The 16,467-nt window shown below is 27.1% G+C and overlaps 1 protein-coding gene across 1 annotated transcript; it reads left to right on the forward strand.

The window, feature by feature from the left end:
• The first annotated feature begins 205 nt into the window (after positions 1 to 205).
• On the forward strand, positions 206 to 12,992 carry LOC107440432 (RILP-like protein 1). Its single transcript, XM_016053349.4, has 7 exons — positions 206 to 672; positions 3,505 to 3,637; positions 4,033 to 4,145; positions 6,383 to 6,580; positions 8,118 to 8,278; positions 8,860 to 8,937; positions 11,409 to 12,992. Exons 1-7 carry the CDS (start codon positions 403 to 405, stop codon positions 11,485 to 11,487), a joined length of 1,032 nt encoding a protein of 343 aa, XP_015908835.2. The 5' UTR covers positions 206 to 402; the 3' UTR covers positions 11,488 to 12,992.
• The last annotated feature ends 3,475 nt before the right edge of the window (positions 12,993 to 16,467 follow it).

Here is a 16,467-nt window from a genome sequence, read left to right on the forward strand (position 1 = left end):
GCCAAAAACATATTTTTCCATTAAAACTTTTTACGCGTCATTGTTTAAATATTTTTTTAAATGTTTTGATGATTTATTTTATTATGAAAACTAGCATTTGCAAGAAATGAGGAAATTTTTTTTTACTTCCTCATTAGCTTCAATTATTTTTCTCATTTTTTGGAAACGTAAACTTATTTTCAGGAAGAGAACAACTCACCTACGTGATTTGATATTGTTTGTTTTTATTATTTCCTTGTTTGTTTTATCGAAAAGCAAATCATTTTTGATTGATTTGTAAAATCAGGAATATTAACCCTCAAAAAACTTCTCTCGATTCTATATATTTCATTACATATTTGACATTAATGAAAAATCTTGTTGACTAAATAAATACACGAATATTACTTCGAAATATTCAAGATGTCTAATTCAGATAGAAATTTATTAGTAAAAGATGTGTATGATAATGCCTGTGATATTTTTCAAGAATTTGAAAAAATAGTAGCTATTACTGGTGTTGAAGAAGCTAGCCTTCTCATAAATAAGGTGAAACATGTGTTAGAGTTATTAGAAGAAAGTGTTAGGAGAACCGAGCAATTAGATAAGGAATATGTTGATCTAAAACTCAAATGCACTCACCTGTCAGCTGACAAACTTATGAAAGAAGAAGAAATCTTAAGTTTGAAACAAGTAAACGCAATCATTTATATTAAATAATACAGTATTGGTCGAAATCTCGTTCTATATGATTTAGGAATTCTTTGAGTTATTACAAAATTTAGTAAATTAAGTACAACCTAAAAATTTAAATTATTTGCACAATATTAATGGGATATTTTCATATTGGTACCTGATCATGTCAACTACAATCGCCATGCCAAATATTTTTTTTATTAATCTTCTAAAGATTACCGCTTGCGTATTGGCCACACACGAGTAACTCATAAACACCTTTTTCTAAACGAACCAGAATGCACAAATTGTAAAGAACCTTTAACTGTTATACATATTTTGATTGAGTGTAGTTAATTTAAAAACTAGAGACTGTGCCATTTTGGTAGCTTCCATCTATCATTGTTTTCACTAATTGGAGATATCCTCACTTTAACATTTTCTCATACCTTAAGGACATTGGCGTTTATACATCCATCTAGTTTTAAACCAAAACAGAATTGTGAACCTAGTTGTAAAATATCTACCTAGTTGGAGGTACGATATAGCCAAGACTGGCTCTTGGCCAGAAACCTAAACAATCAAAAGATCTAAATGAAAGATATGTGTAGAGCTGGTGCAGGGGGGCACAACCTATAGCCCATGAGCCAAAAGTAACCCACAAAGCTTTTTAAATTGGCCTTTGAATTACTTTTAATAAAAATATATTAAAAAAGGCATACAATTTTTTAATTCGTGTTCCGAAGCATTATGTTACTGATATAGTTCCAGGGATCTGTCCAGGGCAAATCCCCCTTTAACAGTACTTTTTCTCAAATTCAACTTTAGGAAAAACGGTAGTTACGCGAAATACTTTTAAAAAAGCAAGTTCCAAGATTCTCCTCTGTGCCTCTTAAAATTTTGATTTTGTTTCCCCATAAAAAAATGATAAATCTTGGGTGAATTACTCTGAGTTTTTTAAAATGAAACAATAAGGCTTTCCCTCTGTAAACTTTACAGGAAGTCAAAATTCAAGCATTAATGTAAATTTATTCTAATTTATATTAATTTTTTTATGAAGCATTTTTTTCCCTATGAAATTTTTTTCCGTATGAGTTAGTCCTGAATGTTATCATAATGTAAAAGCTTATATTACTAGTACTGTTAAATGCATGTGTTTATTAAATTCAAGTTGAAGCTATGGACAATGATTTTTATGGATTTTTAAATGTGGATACAATTTTTAAGCTGAAAATTATACAATAGCAAAATTCTTTTTTTGAATATATGAGAAGAAAAATGTATAGAAATTTACTACTCATAAATGATTTTTATTTTTAGTAACAATTTATGAAAATATTTTCTTACTTTTCCCTAGTTTTGTTTTGCTTTAATATAATTTTTAATTTTCACAAAATAGGTACCTCTCAAAAGACCCCTGAGTTCACAGTCTTTCTTTAAGTAACAGAATGAAACCATTTCAATGTGAAAGTTTTGTTTATGCAATGGGTTCATTGTTTGTAGTGAAATATAATTAGCTATCGATTATTGTAACGAAACTAAAAAGAAAAAAAATTCAGTTATCAATTAGTAACATATTAAATAATAATAATTTTCAGTGATGATCATCACATTTATCCAAGTCTGTATTAGTAACAATTGAGAATTAATTAGTTGAAAATAATCCTAACAAAGTAAATATTTGTAATAGTAATAATGATCAAATCTATAAACACAGATAATTTTTTTGTGTAATTATTATTTTAAAAGCTAATTTATTTTTCTTAAAAATTTGATATAAATAAAAAGGCAGTGTCTTTATGGGATGGCGGCTTATTTTTACAAAAAGACAAAGAGGACACATTTATTGGGATCTAAGGCTGGGCCACCCTTCTAGAAAAGCTTAAGGAGAACACTGCATTATGTTAATGTTGCATCCTCAGCGCTGTGTTTTGTAGTTTTTATAGCTCACAGTCCAAAAATGATTGTGCATCCTTAATATAGAGATTTGCTCTTCTGTGTTTTTTTTTTTTTTTTTTTTCGATTTCTTGCAAGTTGTTACCCAGAAAGTATCCAAAATTTGTAATGATTTTGGCTCTGGTACCAATAAGGAAATCTCCCCTTGATGAGTACTATGCATAGATAATTAATTATACAAATAGTAAGATCCAACTTGAAATGAAACATACTAACACGCGATCAATGTAAATATGTAAACAATGATGAATTTAATATTTAATCAATGATTACATTTCATAACATTCTTAGATTTCTGTTTTTTTTTTTTTTTTTTTAAATAAAAAAGTTTGAAGCCATGCATAAAGCCATGCATATTAAGGAACTAATTTTCGCTAGCCTGCTGAGAAGGAGCAACGGCTCCAGGCCTTGAGCCGAAGGAGACATCAGATCAATGACTAACAACATTATAATAATTAAAATCTAATACTATTTTATTTTATTACTAAAGTAAATTTTACATTTATATCATTAAAAATATGAATTAAAGAATTAAAAATGATTTTCAAATAAGTTAAATTTATTCACTAAAAGTTTAATTTCTTCTCAATTAAAAAAAAATTAGGAATATTTTTTATTCTACAATAATTTAACTTTATAATTAATTTAAAATTTAGGAATTTAATTTATATAAATACATGTTTTTTTTTTCTTTTTAAATAGATATTTATTTTATTCCATCCAATCATTATACACCTTTTCAAGGATATTTAAAGACAGAGTTTGCTTACCCACACACCTCTGCACACCACTTTTTATCTTTATTGTTTTTAATTAATCATAAAAATATCTTTTGGTTCATTTCTTAGCTTCTGACATACTGAATACTGGTTATATTTTAAAACATATTTATAGGCTTTTGAGGAACTGGAAGACTCTTGGGTGCAAGAATCTTCAAATCTGAAAACTATCATCAATAAACTATCGACTGAAAATAACATTTTGAAACAGACATTAGCTGAAAAGAAAGATGTTCCTCTTGAAGTTGGTAAGTAAAAATGTAAAATTTTTATTTTTCAATTCATTGTGTGCAAGCTAAAAATTATAATATTCAAGTAAATAAAAATTTGAAAAAAGCTATATAATTTTTCATCTTTAAAAATACAATTTAACTTTTAAAAAAATGTGTGATCTCATATGAAGAGCACAATTGAAAAACATGTTAAGTAATATTTTAGTGAGTTATAGAGAAACCAGTTTTAGAATATACTCAAAGTCATGTATTATATAGCTGTTTTCAAAATAAAATATCTTTTTACTATTGCAAATTAACCAATCCTGTTGTGAGTAAACTCTAAGCAAGAAAAAAAATTAGAGGAAAAAAAATCAGTAATTTTAAGTTAATTTTCTCAACACGTTTATATAGGCACATTTATTTTTTAGATCATGCTTTGAAATCTGTGATTAAAGATCAAGAAAAGGTTATATCCAAATTGAAGTCAAATTTAAAACAGAAAGATGACAGATTTGAGAAGGATCAAGCTACTTTGGATTCAGTGAGTAGATTTTATCTTATTTCATTTATATAATGATTGTTTTATTTAATATATAAGTAGTACTGAGCTTTTAAATCAGAAGAAGAATATTTTTCATTGATTTATTATTGTTCGTAGCTATGCTTGTTTAATGTATGTTAAGAAGTTTGATTAAGTAACAAGTAATGTTATAAATTTTTTTCTTTTAGTTAATTTTTAAAATTTTTCATGAAAACATTCTGTTTTTAGTTTAGAATAATATTGAACGATTATTAAATAATCCTTATATACCTGAATAATGCTATGCATTTTATACCATTAAAAGCAAATTTTATTAATGTATTTCATTTATTTTACAAATACCCTTATTAATTTATGATAAAGGCAAAACAAACAAAAAATTATTTTTGCTGTAAATTTTTACTACAGTCGAACCCCGCTATAGTGAACCTGGGATATAGTGAACACTCGGATGTAGTGAACTTTTTTAGCGGTCCCGTCCGTATTCCTATTTAAATAATGTTATTTTTAACGCTTATAGTGAACAGCTTATAACTTGGAAACTCGGTTATAGTGGACTCAAATTTCATTTCTTTAAATATCTTTTTCAGTCCTCCATCTTTAAACTTGTAGGTGTTGGGACTGAAAATGAATGCATTCCTATAAAATGTGTCATATTACTCTCCTTTATGCTTATCACTTTTAACTATACTGTAATAAATGTCAAACAGATCATTTATCTTATACTCCTCCCTCCCTGCCAAGCCTCGCTTTATCTCTTTTCCCCAAGCTTGCTCTACAACTAGTTAACTTGGCCACATGCTGAATTTTTGGAATTTTCTTATCTGTTCAAACCATATTCTTTACAAATCACCCCTTAACAATCAAGAAGGGCAACAATTTAACTCATTCTTCAGCTGCTCTCTTCATATTCTTACATTATCTATTTCAGACAAGATTTTTATTTCAAAAGCAGTGAAAATGGCAAATTCTCTAAAGAGAAAAGCGTTTTCGATAGAGGATAAAGTTAAAATTGTAAAGTGTATTGATGATGGAACCAATCAATTGACACTGTGTAAGGAATTTTCCTTGTCAAAATCTACAGTTTCAAACATTTGGAAAAATCGAAGTGCAATTCTTGCGGCATACGACAAAAACATGGTTTCATCGAAAAAACTGAGTGGAGCTGAAAGAGAAAACGTAGAAGATGCTTTGTTAAGATGGTTCGAAATCTTGTTCAAAATGTAAAAATCTTGCATTCTTTGCACATTGTAGATAAGAAAATTGATGAACTCAATTTAAAATCAAATTGTGTTCAATCAAAAATCACAAATTTTTTCATAAAAAGTGAAAATAAAACTAGTATTTAGCGACGTAATTACTTTTTCCATCAATTTTTGCTTTATTATCTGTTAATTAGTTAATAATTTTTTAAATAACTTATGCAAAATTGCAAATCCAATTTTCAATCATTCAACTGCCTTATGCAAAAAATATTCTTCAAAAAATTTGGATATAGTGAACCATCGGTTATAGTGGACACATTACTGAGTCCGCAGACGGTTCACTATAGCGGGGTTCGACTGTATTATATTATTGATGAGTTAATATTTCACTCCTAGAATAGTTTTCAAAAATGTGTGGATCTCCTTCTTAGCTCTTAAAACATATTTGTTTTAAAACAGAAACATAAAATCTTAAATAAATGAATTTAAGTAATCTGTTTTACAAGTAGAGGGTGAGATCTGAAATTACTTCAAAAGATGATGAATGATTTTGAAACAAAACAAAAAAATCTTGCATGCTTAACGATAATAAAATTTTTAAAAATGTTAGGATCTTCTTCTTCATTGCTTAAGCATATTTGTTTTAAAACAGAAACACAAAGTCTGAAATAAATGAGTTTAAGAAATCTGTTTCACGAGTAAAGAATGAAACATATTATAACTTTAAAAGATAATGAATAATTTTTAGAAAAAAGCTTTTGCTTAACAAAAATGCATTTCTAGCCGTAGTAATATTCACAAATGATTAATACTAAATGCAAAATATTTTTATGTTTTTGACTTTATATTATCTGCCCTTGTAGTATTTATTTGCCAAAATCATGAATGAGTCTTCAACTACACTTTTTAAATCATCTTTATTGGAGATACAATTAATGATGGCCATGCTATATTATAAAGGAATAGAGCTATTCAATAAGATTTCATTTTTAATTTTCTGCATTATAAAAATATTATTTTTAATTTTTTTAGATGAATACTAAAATTATACATCTGAGTAAAGTAAACACTTCATTACATCTGCGTTATCAAGAGGCCCAAAAAGTCATTGCAGCTTATAAGGATGAGAAAAGGCAATCTGAAGAAAAAATAACTTTTCAAACTGAAAAACTACAAAACATGGAAGATAGTTTTGATGACCTAAAAAAGTCGATAGAGGAAACATGTGAGGTCAGTAAGCTTTTCATATTTTTGTATTGAATGAGAAACATTAAAAGTTTATAATATAATAGGGGTCTATTGTCCCTGTTTGCCATCACTCGCCAGCTGTTACAGTTTCTTTTAGATTGCTTTGAAGCCCAAGCTCATTTACCAGATACTGGAAGATAGTAGTCTAGTGTACTATTTCGTTAACCATTTCATATGTGTGAAAATTATTCCTAAATAAAGTTTCTCGAAACTCATTTTTTAGCAAATATAATTATGTGAAATTTCTTTACATAAGTGTAATTTATTTAAAATATTTAATTAATGTAATGCCTTGTTAATAACATAGTTTCAATAGATTTGTTTTGCAAAATACTTATAACAAAGAATGCAATATATACAGTCCACTTCAATTTCAAGATTTTATGACGGTAAACTTATTCAAACTTCACACTGTTTCATGTGGGTGTTCAAGAAGATAAATACATCTCAAAATGCATGTTTCATGAATTGAACACAACTCAATATTTATGTTTAAGAAATGGGTACAGCTCAAAATGAGTGATTTGTTTAGAAAATGTACACTGCAAAAAATACACCTTTTCAATGTTCAACTAAAATTTTACAACTAAGCAAGTAATTTTGTTCCTGCTTTTTCTCATTTATTTAAACACCAGGCATAACCATTGCGGAGCAAAGTCCATTTCAAGATTGGATTGACTGGGTTTATAACAGATTTAACTTCTCAGGTGATCTATTCGTAATTAGAACTCTTAAACTACAAAGCAAAGTTTTAAAAATCTAAATTCCTATCTAATAAATTTACTACCACTATTATAAATTTATAGGATACACAGCAACCTTGTAAAAACAAATTCTGTCTTTTGAAGACTTTTTTTAAAAAGAGACTGATTTATTAATTATTAAAATACGCTTAATTTATGCAAATGGACAATATCACATTATGATTTTATTGGGATTCACTAGTTCATTCTTTTAAAAAAGAATGTTCATAAAAGAAGTTTGAAATATTGAATCAAAAGCTATTTCCATTTTCTTAATTACACTTTTCTAGCTGTGTCCAGAATGAAACGCTCACTTGCAATATTTTAAATTTAATTTAAACAGGCTGAGGCTTTGCTGTGAATAATGATCGATATCCTTTTACCTTTGTTTTCCTATCAAAAAAGAAAGGGGTTTTTTTTCTTGAGAAATTTACATTAATAATTGATAAATTTATAATTCAGAGAGTTTTTTTTTTTTTTTGTTAAGTAAAAAGATGAATTACCTGCTATGAAAGCATAGGTATGTTTAGTCTTATTTTCCTAAGGAGTGTTGATGGGATGTGATCTGAAACTATCATAGCTGACTAAAATTTTGTCACCTTAAAAATACTCAAACCTGCTTAAAAATGCAAAAGTTATTGAATCTAAATAATGATATCTTTGTTCTTATAACTTTAATGAGAATATACTTTATACTATTTGTTTATGAATTCTATCTATATCTTTTTATGTTTTCTTACAAGCAATTTAAAATATCGTCAATTATTTTACTTTAGTTCAGTTTGCAAAATATGATAGACGTGTATAAACCTCTTCAACAAAGACAGTGCAACAATGAAGATAAAATGAAAACATTATATGATGAACAAAAGAAATTAAAACAAGAAGTCAAAGATCTAAAACTGGAATTAGCATTGCTGCAAATTGAAATGGATGAGTAAGTATTTATTATTGATATGATTTCATGTAAGGCTCCTATACTTGATTCTAGATAAATAATAGTGGTGTTATTTGGTCTCTTAAAATATTGAGTTCTATGCGTGAAATGCATGACTGCATTTTTTATAATACGGTCAGTTCAATGTGGCTATTCTAATTTGAACTTTGATATCAAATGAGGAAAAAATAAGCTATGAACTACAATTTTAAATGTTAACTATATGTGTTATGAATGCATAGAAATGTAAGTTTCCAAATAGCCCCTATGCAGAGTCAAATATTGGCATACTGTTGAGATACAATTGTCACTTTTTTTCTAATGTGAATTACTTTGGTTTATATTAATTAAATACTTACTATACTTTCATTCAATATCTTCTTTACTTATTTTTCTACTCGTATAGAGTAACCAAGGATGGCCACTTTGATCTGGTTTGGCTAATATAATGCTAGTGAAATTCTCTTAATTTGCTTGCTTATGCAATAAATTTTAATCTGATTCAAAAAGTATTTTATTGCATCATAGTTTTATGACACTGAAACTGCTACTAAAGGATCATTTTTCTTTATAAAATTTAGATACGAACAGGAACTATCCAGGGCTCCTGCTCGTCCAAACAGAGATTGTCTAAATGATCATGGCAATCTTGATCAAATGTAAGTACAATTATTTTAAATGAAGATGTTTAGTTTTAGTAACAATAATTTTTCTATTTTGATGGAGGTTATCAAGCCCGAAAAATTTTTGTTCAACTATAATTTTAAAATATTTTTTTAATTATAAAGGATGCTTAATAATTCATTCAAGATTTGAATTTTGTGATATGCTAAAATATTTGCCATTTGTGCAAATGAAAAAAAAAAAATTGAGAGCTAATTAAGATATTAAAAGTGGAGCACTACTTGAAAGAGAAAAACGTTATCTTTTTTGTTTTGTGTTTGTTCAATTTAACACTGTTAAAGTTTTTTTTTTAAAAGTTACGTCCACAAGCCCCCCACTCATGCTTTGAAATGAAATGTCTCAATGAAATTCGGCCATATTTATGCAAAACAGTTATTAAAAAAAAAAAAATAAAGAGTGTATGTGAATAAGCCAAACCCCTATTATCTGATAAGTTGTTTCATACATAACCTATTAATTAGTATATTTTTTTATGGATCAGTTAAAAATTTAAATTTTTTTTAAATAAAATACCATGAAAATGAATTATTGCATGAATTTTATAACAGATGTATTTATAATAATATATTTATTATTTTTGTATATATTATATTTATTATTATTATGAGTATTCAATTATCGTGCTTACCTTTGATTTTTTGAGTGAGAATTATTAGTGTATTTTGAAAAATTTCCTTTTAGTTACTGTAATTTTTTTATTTTTAACTTCTGAAAACACCGTATGAAATTATAGCCAAATTTTTCAAGCATAGACTTTTTTTTTTATTTACAGTGAAACCTCCTGTTATGGACACTCTTGCAAAACAGACACCTCTCAATGTGGCATATTTTCAAATCCCCGTGAATCTTCTATGAATAAACTATTATGCACATTCTCCGCAAAGCGGACACTCCCATAACCGGACGCGAACAGTCATTTATGTTCTGAAGCGTTATTTTCTATCTCTTCAAACCGAACACTACTTTTTCTAAATTTCAAGAGAAAAGAAACAATAATATTAAATTGCAAGAAAAATGCAGCTTTTCACCATTTTTAAAGCCTGTTAATTTTTTGCCTTATCCATAACTAAAAATATTGTTAAGCTATTTCACTACTAAATAATCAATCTTCCTTCTCTCACCTTACCTTATCTTTGCAAAGAAAGCAGAGAGAATGATACTGCTCTTGTGAAATAATTCGGACAGTGGCATCCTTTGATGTTTCCATCTGGACAACAAAGGTTATAAGACCCCTCAATTTGAAGTGAAATCTTTAATGCTTTAAATGCTACTTCCCCACTAAAAATTTCTCTCATTTTCTTATCAATTTGGAGACTGTATTTAACACAGCTGGGGTGAAAAAAGAGAACAGAACTGTAATCTTTAGGTTGTTCATATAAATGAAACATTTATTTAGACACTTGATGATCAATTGTGGATAATTAACTTCAAAGGTCCCCATGCTCCGTGGCAGAATCGCGGCGACATTGTCGCAGAACATTATAGAGTTCTTGCAGAAAAAAATTTCTTTTAAAAAGTAAAGAATTTTACTTATTAAGGCAATGATTCTATTGAATTTTCGGCAATTATTGCTTTCTCCATAGTTTTTAAATCCAATATTTTTATACGATATTATTTATTACAACAACCTAACCTCGAAACGAAACACGCATTTAAGTAATCCCTTTTTGAGGAGTCAGATTCGGGGGATTTCGTCGTCGATCTTTTTTTCGGCAACAGATTTCATTATTGTTATTTTTTATTGTGATGATTATTTACTAGTTGAGAAGAAATAAATAAATAGTGATTTTTATTATGTTTTGTTTTGTTGTTAACACAGCGCTTTTGTTATTTTAAATTAGAAGCGTATATGTTTGTTATCATTAAAAGTATCTTGCAGAAAGGTATTAGAGCTAGAATTTTGTTGCTAATAGCTCGAAAGAATTCTGACTCAGGGCACCCATGCATTGCTTTTTTTTTTCCTGTACATCTTGGGAGGTTTATTTTCACGTAGGTATTAACCACATTTTCTACCTAGTTAAAGGTAGGGGTTAGCGGGTTAAAACCGACTGAGCTCATATTTAGTATCATATGACTAACGCGAATATCTCTGCTAAAAGGAAAATTATATTCATTTATCTGTAGCAATATCTAGAATTATGTATTTATATCAAACTTTTTCATATACTATTTTTTGTATAGAAAAAAATATTTTTTAAAGTTTAAATAAATATCCTTGTAGATAGTTAATGTAGATTATTTAACTATTTCTATATCCTTTAAAATATTCTAAAAAAATTCCTGGTGTTAAACTTCGTTATTAGGGTGCCCTTCCCGTAAACGGACAATTTTTTCGGTCTCAAGAATGTCCACTTAACCGAGGTTTCGCTGTATTTACTTTTTATTTTCAAATTAATAAACTGTTTGCTGATTTTCTCATCTTACTTATTTTGATCAACTTTTACAGGTTTCGGCTTTTTCTTGGAGTCTTTGCTGATAATCCACAAACATGTGTCCTCAGAGGTAAACGAATGTATTCAAAGTGATCAAGCAACAGATGAAACTGTTTTTGATGTTGATATTGCACCTATGTGGCCTTGTTTTGATTCGTAATTATGAAACTTTATGTGATAATATATTTTTATAATGTTATTACTTATTTTAAAAACATATTTTTGTCCGAAAAATTTGTTTTTTAAAGGAAAATCTAAAAATTGTGCAATAATTGTATTTTCAACCAAGCAATAATTTTTCCAAATGATAAATTTTTTACGAGTGATTTTGAAACTAATAGTTTGTTTAAAAAAAAAAAAAAAAATTTCCCAAAAGTTTGTTGGTAGAAAATTTTTTAACCTTAGTGCCATATTTGATAATTATAAGACGGCAAATTTTTGATTACAACTGACCTTAGAGTTTAATTTTGATAGACAATAGCTCAACACATGTATTAAAAGTTTTTTTTATCCATTTTTTATTTTTTTCATTCATTGAATTATATTGAAAAATAAAATACTTTAAGGGAAAAAAATTGTAAAACAAAACTAATCTTTCCTATGCTTTTAAAAAAAATTGTATGAGTGTAATGTCTGCTAAAAGTATGGATATTGTTGCTGAATTTTAGTGCACTAAAATGTCTTGTTTCTTCAAGATACATTTTGAAATATTGTTTATTTTCATAAGGAATTGTTACTTAAAGTTTCTTAAAACTCTGAAAGTTTTCACAAAAAAACTTTTAATATGTGATATTTTGAAAACTATTCCTCTTTTTTTCCATTACAGTTATTAAAAAATGTACTGCAATGTATATTTTTTATTTTTAAAGGAGTTTTAGTTTTATAATATTTAGAATGTTATATTCATGATCTAATTTTTACTGTGAATTGAATTATTGTCAAATTTGTGGTGTAGCAATTTTAAATTAAGATTTATCTATTTTATTTATTAATATTCTAAATTAAAGAGAGGGAGGTAAAAAGTACTAACTCAGATTTTTGTAGTTTCTATATTTTCATATTTTTGCAAGGATGTGTTGCTTTTAATGAAAGTAAACCTAAGTTGTGTCGCCGACTTTTAACAAAGACTTGTACTACTTAAGCAAATTGAAAATTCTTGTTTGATATAATCATTTGCCATAGGAAAGTGAAATTTTACTAAAATGTGGGTTGTCATTTTTTATGCTAGAGTCTTCAATTGTTATTGCTTAAGTTTAATAAAATGTATCCAATTTTTTATGCATATATGTTTGTCATGTTAAATATTTTTATGTGTTTTGTGCATTACTTTTATTGTTTTTATGGTTTGATATTTTTTTAATATTTTTAAAACGAAATTTTTTAGAAGACCAGTGATATAATATTTTGTGCCACAAATGTTCTCGAGAATACTGTACTTTAGCATCTACTTTAGGCAGCTACAACAATATATGTCTTTGCATTTTAATTTCCTCTTTATTTAAAAATTATCAGGTAAATTACAACTTTCATTCCTTGCAATCTTCATTTTTTGTAATTTTGGATCTTGCTCAGAAATTTTTTTTTATTTTAATATATTTATTTTTGAAAAAGGCTTTAGAAATTTATTGTTCCATGTTTATGTTGCAAGAAAAATCTCTACTCATGAGTCTAGCAATAATAGAACTATCAAAATAATCTTTCAATTTTTTTTTTATATATAGTGGAACTCTGGTTTTACGTTGTCCATTTTGTGCGTTATCCTGCTTCCTACGTTATTTTCTGTTAATCCTTAAAAATTGCCTGTACCCCTAATGTTAAATTATTCCATATTTGACGTTACAGTTTCTAAGAAAATCTCACTTCATACCTTTTTTTTAATAGATCAAAATCATTTTTTCTCTACAAAACTCTCACAAAACTGTTTTCTTTTCTAAAGAAAGGGGGACTTGTTTATTAGCTTTTTGTAGCTTTTCTCACATTCTTTCTATTCTATCTTATTGTCCTTTTGTCTATGAGAGGAGAAAGAAAGTATGGGAACTTAAATTATAAAATTTGCGAATGGAATTTATTCTAGCAAACTTTAATCTTTGAGTCTTGTAATCATCCAATCATTTTAAGAATGTTACACTAAACAAATGGTTAGGTAATCATTTCTTTTTCTTGATTCCGATGACCTGCGGGTGTAAGATGCTTTTGAAGCAAAAATAAATTTCTGGAAACTCTGAATTTGATTTTCACAGCGATGAACAATGTCGAGTCAAATGAGTTTAATAAAGCTTCGTATTGTTGATTGCCTCTCGGGTGCCAGGGGAGACATTGACCCTTCGGAATAATATTGCACGTCTGAAAATCTTCCGAAATGGATGGTGCGTATATCAGCTGCAGCACACATAATATTACTTTGGAATATTTTCAATATCTGATTTAATCCCTGCTCCCAATGATAATGATAAAAACGACTAAGATGAGCATAAAATATTGCTGAATATATCCACAACTGATTTAGAGTTTAGAAGCATAAAAAGCCTGAAAAAATTTTGAATGTGAACCATAATACAAACAATAGTAAGTATTGTGAGCTGTATTGTTGAGAAATTGTATCAAAAGAACATGTAAAGATTACACATCTTTACTAGTAGTTCATCTTGTAAGTGTCAATTTTTAAAATATATATAAACTTTTTTGCAATATCTAAACTTTTTCATGCAATATATAAACTTTTTTACCCAATTTTTCATCATACCTCTTCTCTTTGTGCGTGTGTATATATATGCATTATAAACTTTTTCGAATCGTACATTTCAATTCAAAATTGGTTGAACAAAATTATTTTAAGTAGGATTTCAAAATGACTTTAAATAACAAAATAATCATGCAATCTATATTTTGTAATGGTATTAATATTAAGCAATATATTGAACTATTAGTAAAAAATTTTAATCTAATCACCAAATCATTTTTTTAATATTCTTGATAAAAATATTTTTATTACTCTTTTTTTTAAGGTTATCTCTTTCTTGTTATAACCAACTTATTTTTCTTGTCTAGCTTATGGAATTTTTTTTTATGAAGTGTACACTAAGTTTAAAATTTTGCAGAATATGCTTTCATAATATTTGGTTGATGATTCACTATGTTGAAACGTGAAGTATTTTTGTAATAAGAGTGACATTACTTTGTAGTAAGAAATCTATGTTTTAAGTACTTTGGTTTATGAGTCAAAATATTTAAAATAAAAATACTATATATGTATATACATTCACATAAGCATATTTACTAAATTGATTTGCTACAATACACTGTTTGGTCACCACTGACATTATTTAATTATAAATGTTGCTTATCCGCTTTATTGTTTTTCTAATTATATTTTCATCGTTTCTTTGAGTGTTCAGTGTATGAAATATGTATTGTATATTTCTATTAACTACGTGTAGTTATTTGCGAATTTATACATGCTATATTTATTTATCTACATTTGTTAAATTCATTTTGTTGAAATACATTTAATATCTTGGTTTACTTTGTACCCCACTGGTTAATGGATAATTATTTTGTTATTTTCTTTTTTTAATAAAAAAAAAATGCTATTTTATGTGAATTACTTGTTATTAATAAATTCTTTAAATATAAACTTCACCTTCTGTGTTATCCCACTATCCTAGAACTACTATTATATGAAGTATTCCTGTAAAAAGAAATATTTCATGTAATTGTGGATGTATATATATTTCAACCCTTGTATTGCTAAAACTAAACGCATGTTATGATTTTTTTTTTCATCTTCTAAAAAACATCAAGCTTAAATTAAAAACTAGAAATAAAATGATATCAAAATCATTTAAACACATATTACACTTTATCTTTACAAGTTATCTTTGAAATCGCAAAGTAATCATTACAATATAGTTCACTACATTTTATTAAATAAATTTCTGAATTTCATGTTTTCTTTAAAGACAGTGGCAAAAGTCAATATCAATAGATATCAAATTTGTTTGATCTCAGTGTAATATTACTTTGTGACCATCTGTAATTCCTAATGTCAATTCTATATAGGAAAACTTCATTGACATTAGTTTAACATATTCATTACAACCAAAGGTATAGTAGCTACTCAATCTACCTATTGAAAATTTCCTCATCTTGCTTTGCTAAATTTATTTTGTGCTAGATAATGATGTACAGATGCGACACTAGATTACAATAAATTATGTGCTGATAATGTTTTGACAATGCAGAAAACCATTACAGTTTTCCATCTTATTTTTATTACAAAATCTGAACACCAGCTGGTGTTCAGTTTTTGCTCAGCAAAATCTATCTAATAAGAAAAATTAGCTGGAATTCCATGGCAAGGACTGTAGTTTGGAGACGGACAAGTCTTTTAATTTATATGTATGGGCAGCTTTTTCAGAAAGGTCAGTAATTCCAGCTGAAAGAATATACTTTTTTATTTTATTTACTGCATATCTTAAATTTTTCCTACCACCTTTTTCACGCAAATAAGATTAATAACAGGGGTTTGTCCAGACATTTTGTGAAAGGTCCTGTTTTTGTAAAATTGTGAAAAAACTATTCATAATTTGTGAATATAAAATAAGCGTTGAGTCACATTCTTTCAACCAGGGTCCTGTTTTTGTGAATTTGTGCAAATAGGATCCTGTTATTTCAAAAAACCTCATCAAGAAGTTTTTAAATTGTAAATCGATACAAGATTCTGCTCAACAATTGCTTCTACTAAATTAGAGATGCAAAATACAAATATTTAATATTTAGCCTATACTGCTCAACACAGAATATTCATTTTGGACGAATAATGGCAACAAATCACTCACATTTTTAACAATTTCAATTGACATATTTTAAATAACACAACTTAGCAATGTATCACTTTTAATGTGTTACGCATTATGTAAACTTAAACAATTCTTAAATTTATAATATTTTATTTAAAAAAAGGACCAGAAATTAATTTTTATTTACATAATATTCTAGTAATTAATTTTATGAATAAATATAAATTGATCAATTATTTTTTTACAAAAAAAAAAAATCATGATTTAATATTAA

The sequence above is a fragment of the Parasteatoda tepidariorum genome, chromosome 4 (assembly GCF_982258835.1).
Source record: "Parasteatoda tepidariorum strain Cologne lab strain chromosome 4, Ptep-v5.0, whole genome shotgun sequence".
In the NCBI taxonomy this organism is placed as follows: domain Eukaryota; kingdom Metazoa; phylum Arthropoda; class Arachnida; order Araneae; family Theridiidae; genus Parasteatoda; species Parasteatoda tepidariorum.